The sequence below is a fragment of the Camelus ferus genome, chromosome 20 (genome assembly GCF_009834535.1).
Source record: "Camelus ferus isolate YT-003-E chromosome 20, BCGSAC_Cfer_1.0, whole genome shotgun sequence".
NCBI classification, from domain to species: Eukaryota; Metazoa; Chordata; class Mammalia; order Artiodactyla; family Camelidae; genus Camelus; species Camelus ferus.
The window spans coordinates 26,526,625-26,542,973 of record NC_045715.1 but is presented as its reverse complement, the minus strand read 5'-3'; the positions used below and the strand labels follow the sequence as shown (position 1 = coordinate 26,542,973).

At 37.5% G+C, this 16,349-nt stretch overlaps 1 protein-coding gene and 1 long non-coding RNA gene across 11 annotated transcripts in view; one reads left to right on the top strand and one right to left on the bottom strand.

The window, feature by feature from the left end:
• The window catches only part of LOC116658268, a 100,568-nt gene extending 87,008 nt beyond the window's left edge, over positions 1-13,560 (bottom strand). For both annotated transcript variants that reach the window (XR_004313570.1, XR_004313569.1), the window contains exon 1: positions 13,052-13,560. This is a non-coding gene — a long non-coding RNA (uncharacterized LOC116658268). The remainder of the gene's footprint in view (positions 1-13,051) is intronic.
• KIF6 (kinesin family member 6) overlaps positions 1-16,349 on the top strand; it is a 296,241-nt gene that overhangs the window by 114,338 nt on the left and 165,554 nt on the right. For all 9 annotated transcript variants that reach the window (XM_032463003.1, XM_014564323.2, XM_032463004.1 and 6 more), the window contains one exon: positions 2,694-2,797. In XM_032463003.1, coding sequence (XP_032318894.1) covers positions 2,694-2,797 — 104 coding nt within the window. The remainder of the gene's footprint in view (positions 1-2,693; positions 2,798-16,349) is intronic.

Sequence of the window (16,349 nt, the reverse complement as noted above, 5' to 3'; positions counted from 1 at the left end):
AACTTGATGGGTTTTTTTGTTTACCAAATATTGGAAGAAGAATAAAAATTGGATTCAGCCTGCTAATTTCTGTTTTAGGAACTTTGCCTTATAACCATATGATCACTAATATGATATGTGGTATCATGACCTATCTGGATTTATTTCAGGAATTTAAGGATAATCTATCATTAGAAAATATACAAATTAATAGTAAAAGGAAAAAAAACCATGGGAAAAATAAATACTAAATTTAGGGTAGTGGTAATGGGGAATTCACTTAGGGGAGGCTATCCAGGGGTGAGGGCTTAATGGGAGTCTAATATTTTATTTCTTAAGCTAAGTAGTAGGTACATTGGCATTCACTTATGCTAAGCAGTAGGTACAAGGTATTATTTATACCTTTTGCATATCTGAAGTAGTTCATACTAAAAACTAAAATCACATGAATTAAGGTGCTTCATCACATTCACAGTTTAAAAGAGAAAAATTATATGATCACATCACTAGATGCAGAAAAAATATTTGATAACATTAAACATTCATCGGTAGTTTGAAAAGACTCATCAAACTATGAATGTAAGTGAACATTCCTAAAGAGATTAAGGGTTATCAACCCGAACTACAGCACACATTTTAAAGGTGAAATTTTAGAAGGAATAAGATAAGAATGTCTTAAGCACTGTACTCAGAGGTTCTAGCAAGGACAAAGGCAGGATTTTTTAAAACTTATGAGGATTGAAAATAAGAACATCTGTCATTACTTGCAGACAATGTGATTGCTCACATAGACCATCCAGGAGTGTTTAATAACAGATAAACAGATAACCAAATTAATGTTGAGAAAATTATTTGCTATGTAATCCATGCATAAAAGTAAATTGCTTTCCTATACATCAAAAGCCAATAATTAGAAAATGCAGTTTTACAAAAATTCCATTTATAATGGCAACAAAAACTTTAAAATTCTGGGAACAAAATCTAATTAAAAACTTGTAAGATATTTATAGAGAAAACCATAAATCTGCATTAAAAGGAATCAGTGGAAGCCGTAGCATGTTCATGGATGTGATGATTCAATATCATTACTTTCATGTCTTACCAAATTAACCTTTTAATCAAATTTATTTCCAGTTAAAACTTGAGGAGGACCTTTGGTAGAATTTTACAAGCCAGGTCTAAAATTTATATGAAAAAACTAGCCTATTTTGGAAGAGAACAAGATGGAAGGGGCTTGTTCTATCTAGATGCCAAAATTTCTTAAGATATAGTAATGAACGCAGTGTGGTATTGCCATGTGTATAGTCAAGGAGACAAATGTTTTTAACCAATAGCCCAGAAAAAGACAGATTTTATATATGAAAGTATATTATGTAACAGAATTTAACAGCAAATCTTGCATGGTTAGCCATAAAAAAAAATTTAAATTATATCCACATCTCACACTTCCTGCAAAATAAAATCAACCTAAATGTAGAAAGCAAAGCTACAAAATTTTTATAAGAACATACAGGCAAGTATCCCTATGGCTTTAGGTAAAATAGATTTTCTTGAAGAAGACACAAAAATAAACTCATAGCAAAAACAGTTGATAATGAAATATTGAAATTTAAAACTTTCATTTAACAAAAAGAACATCACAAAGTGAAAAACATGACCTAGGTTGGGAGAAAACCTGTGCATTGCATGTAGCTAACAAAGGGTTCACATCCAGAATATGCACAGAAGCCTGCAAATCAATAAGGAAAAGAAAAACAGCTCACCTGAAACATGGCAAGAATGTGAATAAATGATTCACAGAAGAGGAAAGCCCAACAGCCAATATACATGTACAAAGATGATCGACCTCACTAATAATCATGAAGATACAGGTGAGAACTGGATGAGATGCCGTGTTACACCTCCCAGATTGGCAAAATTAAAGTGTCTGGCAATACTACACGCATAGTGACAAAAATGTGCGGAAACAGGAACTTAGGTATGTAGCTGATGAGAATTTGTACAAGTACTCTAAAGAGCCGTTTAGCAACATACGAAAGGGGAAGATGCACTTACTCGACAACCACCCAATGCTAAGTGCACACTACATAGAAGCTCTCCCATATGTGCCCAGAGATTTATAATGTACACAGTAAAAAATCCTAAATGTCCATCAACAGAAGACGTAGATAACATAAATTGTGATATATTCCTTTACTGAAATACTATAAATATCTATGAAAATTGATGAGCTACAGCCGCAAGAAGCAATATAAATAATCTCAAAAACATAGTGTGAAAAAAAAAGACACGTTGCAGTTACGTGCAGCACGGTAATATTTACATAAAGTGTAAGGCATGCGAAATGATATCATACATTACTTACAGTCACATCCATACATGTGGAGTAAATGTTTGAAAACATGCAGGGAAATGCTACCCACTAAATGCCAGATAGTGATCAGCCCAGGAATCACAGAACGGGAACAGGAGTAAGGGGCTCCGGTTACATCAGTAATGTTTTATTAATTAAAAAAAAAAAATCTAGGACTATTTTGACAAAATGTTAAGATTTGACAAAGCTGGGTGGTAGGTACAAGTGTGCCTTTTATATCATTCTCTTTACATATTTATATCCTTGAAGTAGTTTATAATTTTGAAATATGTACATTCTCTGTCACATAACTCCCCTGAAGGAGGAGCTGACATTTACTCTCCTGCTTTGCCATTTGTAGATGATTCTACGCCTACAAAAGGAAATCCAGGAGCTGAAGGATGAACTTGCCCTTGTCACTGGGGAGCAGAGGACAGAGGCACTCACAGAAGCTGAGCTCCTTCAGTAAGCCTGCAGACTTTTTCTCTTTTCCTTTTCAACAATGCAAGTTTGTGTTAACTTCTTTGTTGGCCCTCACGTTATGAATTCACCTCAAAGCACGAAGGTCTCCTGGGACGGTCTGAAATTGCATTTAGGCGCCAGTTAAGAGTGGCGGCTTTCCATGAAAAGCTGGATAAGGCTGGCAGTGTTTTTGCCGCCTCAGCTTTGAGGAAGCAAAGAACAGAGCGTAGAGAGGATGGGAATATCCTTCTCATGCCAGCTGAAGAAAAGGGATTGTATAATGGTCATGCAATTTTAAAACATATACACCGAACACTCTTAAGCTGTGGATCTCAGATCTGAAAGGAATTCAAGAAACGTCCTTTGTATTAAACAGCATCTTGCTGCAAGCACCAATTTATCCCATGCCAAAGTAAGCCCTCTCCTTTCATAAGTAGGTGGCCCATATATTGCAGTTCAGACACTCAAAATGGGAATGAAAGCAGGTATTCAGAGCTTTATACAACTGCGGCATCTTTCAGAGCCTTCAGATATGCAGCCTCATGGCGTACCGGTGGCTCAGCCTGGCCCTCGTGTTCTCTCTGGTCGTGAGTCACAGTGATGGGCTCTCTTGTTTCTGTGCTGCTTATTAAGCATTTGTGGAGGAGTGGTAACAACGGACTAGGCTTAGAAGGCAGAGGTATTCTCTATTTCCAAATAAGAAATAGAGCTACACAAGATTTTTCTAAAGGTTTACTGTCATGTGACCTGACCCTCTCTCAACAGAGAAAATGGTAACTAATAGAGATGATAAAAAGTATTTTCTTTAAACTAGCTCATGGCTGCCCCTGGAGGTGGGTCTAAAGCTTGAGAAGCCTTAACCAAGGTTTCTGTTATATTCAAAGCCTTCCTCCTCTAGGATAGCATTTCCTAATTCTAGAACGCTGTGTTTAACAACATGATAGGCCCCTCAGGCTTTCCTTGCAGAACTGCTTTGTGGCGTATATGCGATTAAAGTGAAATATATTGCCAAAATTTACATGTCAAATAATTTCATGTCACCCCTTGGAATAACGTGGGATATCTTAGATATTGAGAAGCCCACGTTTAAAATTCCCTGTGGTGCTCCTTTCCCCTCAAAAAAAGGAATTACCCATTATTATCTTTGAAGATGTCTCTTCAGAATTTTAATCTTCAAATCAGGATCCAGCCAGGAAAACAAAACCATTCTAGACCTCTCAACAAAAGGAACTTTAAGGAATTTATTGTACAGGAGATGGTATTGTGGGAATGCTGCAGCACCCCAGAAGCCAGGAATAGCAGGCACTCTGGCACCCCTCAAACTGGAGGAACTCTGGTAGAAAAGAAGGCTGTGTTACAAAGCCGGAGTGTGGTGCTGGCGGCAGGAGCTGACTTATGATGAGGGCTCCCTGACAGAAGCCAGGGCCTCTGAGGAGCCGGATGTGCTCTGGAGGCATCATCCCGGTAGGGAGTGCTGGCTTCTCCCGCAGCCCCTCTTCCAGTCCCCAGTAGCGCCTCCCACTGGCTGAACGTACCCAGAAGCCATTTGTCAACAGAGTCAGGGAGTGTAGTTTCCTGTGATGCAGAGTCAAACAAGGGAAAAGTGGGAACTGGACCTAACAGCAAACTTAGGAAAATAACCAACATATCACTGGTACTTATCAGTGTTTCTCTAATTCCTGTATACTCTGTGTGTTGCTTAGAAGGCTCAGTTAAAGGGTAAGATTCTAAATGTGGTGATTCAGGCTGTCAGACTGAGTAAGTAAATGCTGCAGTTTCCTTCCAAATCTGGGAGACTATAGAATTGATACAAAGAAACATTCTGATCTCTATCCATACCCAAGAATAAGAAGTAAACTTCCCAAGGGACTAGAGGCTTCAAGGAATTCCTGGGAGACTGAATGGTGGAGTTGAGTTAGGCAGGGGAAAATGATAGACCAAGTCATGTGCAGCACCAAGAAGGCCCCCTGTCTAGAAGTGGTGACACCTTGGAATAGGAGAGGGCTGAGAAGAGCCACTGAGGGTGTGATGGCGCTGTGGTGGGGGGGACAGTTTGTTCCTGTGAACCTGTGCATCCTTCCCTTCTCCCCCCAGTGTTTAGGTCAGTGTTTAGGATGGAGAAATTGGGAAGGGCTCCAGGTAGCTGATGATGTCCAGGACAAAGAGGGACCATATAAGCTCAGGAGACCAGCTGCTGTCTCCTGTTCTGCATCTCCTGTTCTCACTGAAAACACAAAGGAGCACAGGCACCCACAGCTGCTTCAGTCCCTCATGCAAGACTGGCTGCCCAAGTTGAGAGCTGAGAGTGTAGGAAATGTGAGCTCACAATTGGGAATGACTAGAAATATGAGGACAGCCAACGTCGAGAAAGACAAGAACAAGAAGCTTTCATAGCTTGGAGAGCTTCAGAACTAAGCAAGAAGACTGATTACTAGCTTGAGAGATATAAAATGTGGTACTCCATCCAAGAAACAACAACACGATCAAGAGGAGGTCTTGAAAGTGAGACAGTGTACATGCTGCCATTAAGAACTTAATGAGGGCCAAGTAGAATGAAAACAGAGGGGCAAATTAGTGAGCTAGGAATATCAGGACTAAGGAATTCTTCCAGAATATAAGATAAAAGGAGAGAGAGATAGACAGTTTAATGAAAAGAATCCTAGAGATTAACCAATATCTAACAAAAAGGAGATTATGGAGGAGAATGCGGAGGATAATATAGGGATAATGCGGGGGAGCCAATAGTTAAAAGAAATAATACCTAAGAACCTCTTAGACCTTAAAAAAAAAAAAAGATATAAGACTTCAGAATGAAAGGGTAACCATGTGATAAGCAGTATAATATTGTAGAAAAATTTTGGAACCTCCAAATACAGGAAATAATCGTAAAAGTCATCAGAGAATAAAAGTATTACCAACCAAGACTCTGATTTTGAGAAGACTTATTATGGAAATAAGAGCTTCTACTGCTAAAAAAAAAAAAAAGAAAAAAGGACTGTGAATGGAGATTTCTGTATCTAGCCACATTAATACCCAAAGGTGAAGGTGAAACAAAGGCATTTTTCAGACTTACAGATTTTCAAATGGAAAGTTCACCACCCTACAGCCTCTCTTAAAGAGATCACCACAGGCTGTACTTCCACAAAGAGAAAAATGCGTTAAAGTATAAAAACAGTAATAAGTAAATTTTGTTATGTCTTCTTTATGGTATTTGATATTATATTATTTTACTAACTTGCCATTTATTACATAAATGTCTGTTTCTGTTTAGATTTACTGATATACAAATTGGCCATTCATAGGAGTTTGGAGGTAGAATGGAGAGAAATATAATGGTGACAATAGATTTAAAACACTGACGGGCTGTTAGATCTTGGATTAGTTTCATAGATAACATTTGATCCATAGATAACAAATAGGTAAATGTCAGTCGGAACAGATTCTGCATAAACAGTATGTAGGATTGCCATTCGGTTTTCTAGGCAGTTGGTTCATTCATTCATTTAACATTTATTATTCATCTAGTATTCATAAAACTCTACCCTATGTCCTGAAAGGAACACAGATGAACAAAAACCTAGATCCAGCTCTCAGTGGGTTCACAGTTTAGTGGCAGTGACAGGCACAGGGCACAAGTAATTATGATGCAATATAGAAGTATTATGAGGAGATATGAATAAAACATGAGACTGCAGAGAGAGTAATGATTAATTTTGAGCTCAGGAATCTTGTAAACTTTGTTCATGTTTTACTGATAAGTAAACTTCAACAATTCGCAATGAAATTGCTTCTGTACTGTCGAGGTAAGTGTACTAGTAGCATTACATCTCATTAATGATCTCTGGTCAGCAGCTGAGGAGAACATGTGTCGCAAACTGCATCCATCCTGCCAAAGCAAAGCGTGGAGTTTCACAACAACCCAGTAACTTTGGTATTTCTTCGTGCTGACAGTGGAGATTATTCCGATAGCATGGGGGTTCTTTTGTTAGTGTTTTTGTTATATTGTTGTTGCAGTTGTATTTTGCCATAATTAGCTAGATTGAATACTGGTACAGTATTCAAATTCATCAGGTTTAAGAGTCCTTTAGCATCTTACAGTAGAAGAGATAAGTTAAAATCTGTGCCTAATATGGCTCTGCTGTTTAATATTATTTCATGCTTCTTTGTCTTCTGGCGTCCCTGGACATTTACTTAGAAATGTGGATCAGCTTCCGTCCTCGCATTGCGCCCAGACTCCCGGGTAGTGAGGGTGGGAGGGGAATAGTGGTGTAGGAGAGAGACAGGGTTCCACAGCTCGGCAGGACAAAGTGGCAAGAGTGTTCTAGCCTGGTCTCCTTCTCTGTCCCTGATTCCTGGGCTTATGCTGACTGTCATGGCATGAGGACATTTCTATCAGGGATTCTGTGAAGGACGTCAGAGAGCAGATATTTAATAGGATAATATATTCTATGCAGTATGCATTGGACAGTTCAGAGATGTCTGTTAATACCTAGCCCTATCAAATTTTTTGAACTGTTTCCCAGAATTTCAGTTCTTAATGTAAATATTTGTTGCATTGACTTGTATGCTTCAACTGAAGAGGATTTCAGATGTCAGCCTCCAGTTATTGGGATATTTTTAGTTTACATCTTTTTTTTTTTTTTTTTTTTGCCTGTGTAAATTTGAAAAGAGACAGCTGGGTAAAGACTGTATAGCCAAGTTAATGTTTATACAGAAATTCTTGGGTGAAGATTTGATTCTGATTGATTCTCTAAACACATACCTCTTTTTCCCTCTGGTTTAAAAAAAAAAAAAAAAAAAAGCCTGTATGCCTCTGGCTAGGATGGGAGCATGATTTCCTGACCCAAGTCTAAATGAGTAGAATATTTTCTACACAGCAACATTTTCTTTCTGAGATGGAACTGAATTGGATCTCATGGGCTCAAGTTTGCCCAAAATAAATTTCCAAACATCTCGATCCTTTGTTTTTCTTTTTTCTTTTTTTCTCCAGCTTTATTGAGATATAATTGACATATAGCACTGTATAAGTTTAAAGAGTACAATGTGATGATTTAATATACGTATATATTGTGAAATGATTACTGCAGTAAGGTAAGATAACACCTCCATCACCTCACATAGTTACCTTTCTGTTTGTGTGTGTGGTGACAACATTTAAGATCTACTCTGTACACAATTTTCAAGTAGATGATATTGTATTGTTAATTATTGTTACCATGCTGTACATTAGATCCTCAGAATTTATTGATCTTATGACTGGAAGTTTGTACCCTTTTACCAACATCTTCCTACTTCTGCTACCCTGCAGCCCCTGGCAACCATCAGTCTACTCTCTGAGTTCAACAACTTTTTTATTTTGCACATACAAGTGAGTTCATACAATATTTGCCTTTCTCTGACTTATTTCTTTTAGTTAATTTTTGCAAATCAGTTAATCCTTCAACCTGAATTTTTTGACTGCCTACTAGATGCTAACCATTTTAATAGGTGCTTTGGGGATTCATGAATATAGGATACAGAAAATAATTCCAAAGAGTTATAGTCTTATTGGGGAAATAATACATATGCACCCATGCACACTTTTATATACACAGACACAGACACACACACAATATATATAAAACAGAGAATAAGAGTGTATTAGTGGAAAGAACAAACTGGACACTGAGAATTATAAAAAATTATACTTTTAATTATACTCATACTAGTTTTTTAATGGCTCTCTTACAGTGTAAATGCTATCTATGCACACTTTCAGCTCCATATTTTAAAATCTAATATCAGTTTATTACATATGGTTTAATACATTATTTACTCATAATCTATGATAATGAAAAACTAAATCAATATGTAGGAATGCAAAAATGGGGGAAGTCATAGATATCACCCATTTCACAAGATAAGTAAGTTACCTCAAAAGATGTCAAGAGGAAGATGGTACCATTCTAAGTTGAAGGAGACCACATAACAAAGGTGCCTACGGGGAATGAGCACAGTGTGAGGAGAAGGGAGAGAAATCATGAGACCAGAATGGGGCCTTGCATATACGAAGCACCAGCTAGCAAGGACCTGGATTAAAATTAGCCTAGCAGAAGCCTAGGGTTCTCATGGAAGAACAGAAGAACAGGATTAGATAGATGAATGGTGACCTCATGTTTAGCTGTGAATACCACATGCAGAGGAACCACTATTTTATTTAATTGTGACTAGGAAACATTGTGATTTGAGAGTATTGCAATGTATTCATTCATTCAGTAATGTTCGCTGTGCTCTTTCTTTATGTTAGGCACTGTTCTAGGTGCTAGAGATACAGGAATAAACAAAGTCCTTGCCCTCATGGAGCTTACACTTTAGTGGGGATGGAGATAATGCACTGCATAAACAACTAAAATACAGAGCATTTCAGAGAGTAAAAAGTGCAAAGAGAAAAATAAAACAAGAGTTGTGATTTTAATACCGTGAAAGAATTTACATGGGGAAAACTTTTTTCTTGCTGTCACTCTGCAAGCAGTGAATAAATTAGCAGGAATGAGAAATCAGGAAAATGTTGTATCAGGTTTGGAGTGAAATTTAAGGAAAAGACTCAAGTAATGACAATGAAAATAGAAGAAGAGACAAATGTGAGAGGCTTTGTTGAAGAGGAATCAACAGAAGTGATGACTACAAATACAAAAGAGACAAAGAAGGGAGGATAATAAAAGCTGAAGACTTAAACCAGATTATCAGCACATGGAAAAGTTGGGAAAAGAAGTTGGTTGAGGATAAGAAATGTTTGGATCCTAACATGATGAAGGAATATATGATATACTCATTGAATTCTGGAACATTAGAGGAAGGCTGAGGATGAAGATTTAAATTTTGGAGTGGCTGGTATTGAGTTGATACAATGCTGAAGTCAAGACCAAAAGTCAGCCCAGAAATTCTCTGATCTGATTTGAGGTAGGTCATGATCCACAGGACCACATCCCCCGACATTCCAACTTACTGTAGGCAGCTTGCCAACTGAATTTATCTTTCTACTTAGCCACATCACCCCCATTCCTTCCATTTATATCTATTTACATATAATTAAATATTCCATTCATTGGATATTTTCCAATGGGGAAAAAATGTCCCTTCCTTTATGATTCAGGGTATTAATAGTAAACAGTGTAGAAAGATGAGACATTCATAGGATAACAAGGGAATGATATGAACAACTTATGACAATATATTTGCTTAGATAAATCTGACAAAGTATTAAAAGACGCATAGCAGCACTATTTACAATAGCCAAAACATGGAAACAGCCTAAATGTCCATCAACAGGTGACTGGATAAAGATGTGGTATATTTATACAATGGAATACTACTCAGCCATAAAAACCGACAACATAATGCCATTTGCAGCAACATGGATGCTCCTGGAGAATGTCATTCTAAGTGAAGTAAGCCAGAAAGAGAAAGAAAAATACCATATGAGATCGCTCATATGTGGAATCTAAAAAACAAAAACAAAAACAAACAAACAAAAACAAAGCGTAAATACAGGACAGAAATAGACTCACAGACAGAGAATACAGACTTGTGGTTACAGGGGGTGGAGGGTGGGAAGGGATAGACTGGGATTTCAAAATTGTAGAATAGATAAACAAGATTACACTGTATAGCACAGGGAAATATACACAAAATGTTATGATACCTCACAGAGAAAAAAATGTGACAATGAGTGTGTATATGTCGATGAATGACTGAAAAATTGTGCTGAACACTGGAATTTGACACAACATTGTAAAATGATTATAAATCAATAAAAAATGTTAAAAAAAAAAAAGACACTGACTACCAAAGCTCACTCAAGAGACACAGAGAGCCTGAATTGTCCTTATATCTATATAAGAAAATGAATTCATTGTAAAAACCTTCCAACAAAGAATTCTACAGGCCCAGATAGCATCACTACAAATTCTGCCAGAAGTTTAAGGAGCAAAGAGTGCCAATTCTACACAGACTTTCCCAGGAAACACAGAAGAAGGGGACAGTTTCCAACTCATTTTACAAGACCAGGATTGCTCTAATGTCAAAATCAGACAAATATATTAGAAAAAAAAGAAAATTATGGACCAACATCCCATATGAATAAAAATATTTAATTAAACATTGGCAAATCAAGTGTCATAAAATATTAAAAAGGTAATAAATCATGATCAAAAGGGTAATTACCCCAGGAGTGCAAGGCTGGTTTAACATTTTAAAGAATCAATCAATCAATGTAATTCACCATATTAACAAACTAGAGAAAAAAATATTTGATTATCTCAATAAATGCAGACAAAGCATTTGAATCCACTCACTCATGGTCAGAACTCTCAGTACAATGGGAATAGTAGGGAACTTCCATACACTGATAAAGTGTATCTACAAAAAAAAACTAAATAGCTAATATAATAATTAACGATGAAACAAAGAATTCTTTCTTACTAAAATTGGAAACAAGGCAAGTATATCCTTTCTCACCACTTCTATCAACATCATACTAAGGGATCTAGTCAGTGCAATGAGGCAAGAAATATAAATAAAACACATGAAGAACTGGCAAGGAAATAATAAAACTGTCTTAATTCATTGACCACTTTGGCACTATGCTAAGTAGCAGAAGCTAGACACAGAAAGGTACATGCTAGTGATCTCATTTATATCACATTTTGTAAAAGGCAAAAGTATAGGAGAAGAAATCAGTTAGTGGTTGCCAAGGTTGCTGGCTGGGGAGGAAACTGATTGCAAAGGAACTAGAGGGAGGTGTTTAGGGTTATTGAAATATCATATATCTTGATTTTAGTGGTCGTTGCAAAAGTATACACATTTGTCAGAAATCATAATACCATCTAGAAGGGGTAATTTTAAATTTTACTGTCTATAAATTTAACTTCAACTAACCTGACTTTTTAAAAATTGGAAAAATCTATATGACAAATATAATACAAAATTAAAAGACCAGTCATTAAACAACCAAAGCAGAATAAAACAAAACTGTACAGCCAGGAATTTTTCTTTAGGTAAAATTTCACTGTGGTTAGTTTCATAATAGCAGCTTATCTTTGACAACAAGCACCTCAGAGCACACAGACATTTATTTTTACAGGTAATTATAACATATACAAATTGAGGAGAACCTCCTCAGATTTCTGCTCTGCTACACACCAACCTGTGTCTGCACCCCCTCTCCTTCCTGCTACAGTAGAGAAGGTATCCCTTCTCTGGAGCAGACCTCACTCCCAGTCCCTTCTGCCATCTCAGGAACCTCAACCTCCCTTCAACTTTTTCTTTATCTACAATTTCTCTCTTTTTACTGGACTCTTCTTATTAATATTTGAATGGGCTCAAGTGTTTCCAATATTAAAAATCAAAATGCTCTCCTGTGACCCAGCTGCCCTCTCTACCTATTGCTCGCTTTCCTCTCCTTTAAGCTAAACCACTCCAAGAAATTGCCTTCACTCATGGTCTCCGTTCCCTTCCCTCTCACTCACTCCTGACATTCTCCAGTCGGGCTTTTGCCCAGTTGCACTGGTGATTGAAGGACCTCAGTGTAGCTCAATATAATGGGCTGTGCCAGCCCTCATCTTTCTCGACCTCTCAGTGGCATTCAGCATTATTCACTACCCTCTCACTGACACTTCTCTTGTCTTCCCATCTCCAGACTGCTCCTTGGCTTCTTGGGCCAGATTATCCACTTTCATGTCGGCATTCCTCAGAGCATTGTCCTGGGACCTCCTCTTCTCTCTTCCTTTATACTTTTTTCTAGATGATCTCATCAATGCCCACACCTCAGTTGCCATCCCAGTGCTAATGACTTATATTTAATTTACTGGTCCATATTTATTCTTCTCTGAATGCCACACTCATGGATCACTCTGCCTACCTGACAGCTGGCCCTGAACTCAGCATGCCCCAAACTAAATTCTTCATCTTTCTCCAGACCGGGTCTCTGCCACTGTATCCCCATCAGTGTCTCTCCAAACCCTACGGTTGCCCAGGCCAGAAACTTAGGAGTTGCCTGTGATTCTATTCATTTTCTCATCCCCCAAATCCACCCCATTTGGAAGTCCTGTTGACTCTGTTCTCAAAGTCTGTCTTGAATTAGACCACTTCCTACCACCTCTTGTCCACACCTCTGTCACCTTTCCCTCCTGCTAAAATGGAATATAATAGGAGTTTTGCTCCCCTCTAAATCTTTTTCTGGGCAGCCAGAATATTCCTTCTTAAAAATACAGTTCTTACCATTTCACTCTTCTTCTTAAAGCTCCTCAGTGACTTCTGACTTCCTGTTTTTCCTGGGAAAACACCAAAATCCTGCATGTGGCCTACAAGTGGCTGCTGCTCTCACCCTTTTCTGTGTTTTCAGCCACATTTCACATTCCTCTCCCCTTTGCTCCCTTGACTTCAACAACAGTGACCTTTCATTTCTTAAACGTTCCATCCTGTCTTCCACCCCGGGGCCATTGCACGTGCAGATACTTCTGACTTCTCCCTGGGGTGGCGTGTGCATGGGGACACGTACACACACACACACACACACACACACATACACACACACATCTTGTTTTGTTTGTTCTCCTCTTCCTTCAAACTTCAGTTTAAATTGTTCTTCCTCAAAGACATCTTATCTGACCCCCAGCCTCAACTCAATCATGACTGTGCTGCACATTTTCATGTTTTCTGTACTTTTCCTTTGAGTACCCATCTCTGTTTATAATTGTGTACTTGTGATATTGTCAGGTTATCATCTGTGTCCCCCACCATAACTGAAAGGCCTTTGAGGGCAGGAGCCGTGTCTGCTTTAAATGAATGAACACAGCACCTTTATTCATATCATTTTGCAGCACATAATCAGTGAATATTAATACAGCAAAGATTATGCATAAGCTGCATTAAATCCACAAAGGGAAAAACTGGAGAGATACTGAGCTATGGAAATCCATCTGTGCAGGCAAGTGGTACCTTAAGAAAATTGATGCTCTAGTTTGATGTACGTTTTCCCAAACAGGAAATGACCTAGGGCACTGGCCAGGGCAGCCTCCACTCCTGCTCTTAAGGAGTCCCCAGATTCCTCTTGCTCTGTTTACTGCTTCTGTTTGGGAATAATCCCATCCTTAGGCTGAAACAGTCAGTGAAGCCGGGGGCTGTGCTGGAATTGACCCTCAAGCTCTTAAGTCACGGGTAAAATAGAGCGTAGGCCTTCACCTTTCATTCTTGGGATTTTGTTCTATATTTGGAAACTATTATCTGATGAGATTTCTTTTAATATAATTAAATAATTTAATACTAAATTATAGTTTACATATAGCTTAAAACCAAACACATTGTGTTATTAAGCCCACAAGCACAAAATTTATTTCAAAAGTACCAATCTGTACTAATAAAAGCTTCACTGATGTCCCAAACTTCTATTTTAATGCAAATAAACCTACCTAAAGGAAGAATCTTAAATCCCCATTTTTGCACCAAATAAATCTCACTTTATTCATTCTTTCTAGTGAATAAACACTGACTACTGTTGATACCATGTTAGGCACTGTGTTAGGAGTGGGGAGCTCAGAGACAAAGGAAAGGATCCTGCAGGCAGCTGGCCACTGGGGACAGAGGGACAGATGGCCAGACATACGTGCTCACTGATGGTGCTGAGCTGCTATAATAGACACCCGGGGCCAAGATCAGGAGGGCGAGTGTTTTGCAAAGGGCAGCAGAACAGAGAGGAAAGACTTTATAGAGGAAGTGGCATACAGAAAACCCATCAGTGCTTTCATCCTTTTAAAGTAAGCATTTAAAGGTGACTTCAAGAGAAGTCATTTCCACCATGTTTAACTTGCAGTTCATTCTTTTTTATTAGAATAGTCTAATAAAAGTTTAATTGGGCTCAGTTTCTCAAAATGTTTGAACTGGATTAGAACCATAAAACAAATTTCAACTACAGGTATAGTGGCTTTCTTAAGCCTATAATTTGATAACTTGTTCCCAAAAAGTATGGGACAGAATAATTAAAATCAAGACCACCTCATATAATTTGAGATATACCATCACTATGATGATAAGTCTTGTCCTGTGACCCTCAAACTATTTTCAAAATGAGAAGAAGGAAACAAAAAAAATAAATGATACCCTACAGTATTTGAGTTAATATAGTCCTAGTAAGAATTAGACACCAAATCAATCTTTTGGGGAAAGTCTCTTGTCAGTACTTAACTCTGGATCAATAATATTTTATCCTTTTTATATTCAGTTTATTGTCACTGGCCTCCAAATTGATTTTATTTGTCAAACCACTATTAAAATATGTGTTTTTTCTTTTTAAAAAAATAACTTTCAGGTGTACAGCATTATGATGCAGTATCTGTATACACTACAAAGTGATCACCACCACAAGTCTATTTACTATTGGTCACCATACCGTTGACCCCCCTTCATGCATTTCACTCCCTGCAACGCCCTTTTCCTCTGGTAATCACTAATCTGATCTCTGTATCTATGAGGTTTTCTTTGTTTTATTTTGTTTGTTTGTTTTGTTTTTTTAAATTTCACATATGAGTGAAAGCATATGGTATTTGTCTTTCTCTATCTAACTTATTTTACTTGGCATAATACCTTCAAGGTCCATCAGTGTTGTTGAAAATGGCAGGATTCCATTCCTTTTTATGGCTGAGTAGTATTCCACTGTGTGTATATTTCACATCTTCTTTATCTAGTCATCCATCCATTGATGGACACTTAGGTTGTTTGCTTATCTCAGCTGTTGTAAATAATGCTGCAGTGAACATAAGGTTGCATGTATCTTTTCCAACTAGCACTTTCATGTTCTTAAAATAAATACCCAGAAGTAGAATAGCTGGGTCATATGGTAGTTCTATTCTTAACTTTTTAAGGAATCTCCATACTGTGTTTTATAGTGGCTGCACCAATGTACAGCCCCACTAACCTTCTGCCCAACATTTTTTATTCTTTGTCTTTTCAATAATAGCCATTGTTAACAAGTGTGAGGTGATGTGTCTATTATGGTTTTGATATGCGTTTCCCCAATAATTAGTAATGTTGAACGTCTTTTCATGTGCCTATTCACATCTGTATGTCTTCATTAGAAAAATATCTATTCATATCCTCTGCCCATTTTTTAATCAGGTTGTTTGGGTTTTTCTGTTGTTGAGTCGAATGGGTTCTTTATATATTTTGAATATTAACTCCTTATGGGATATATGATTTGCAAGTATCTTCTCCCATTCTTCATTTTTATGATGGTTTCCTTCACTGTACAGAAGCTTTTTAGTTTGATATAGTCCCATTTGTTATTTTTGCTTTTGTTTCCCTGGCCTTTAGAGTCAGATACACAAAAACATGACTAAGACTGATATCAGTGAAGTTACCATCTGTGTTTTCTTTTAGGAGTTTTATGGTTTCAGGTCTTAACAAACTCTTTAGTCTGACTTGAGTTAATATTTGTGTGTGGTATAAGATAGTGGCCTAGTTTCATTCTTTTGCATGTGGCTGTCCAGTTTTCCCAACATCATTTACTGAAAAGACTTTCTCA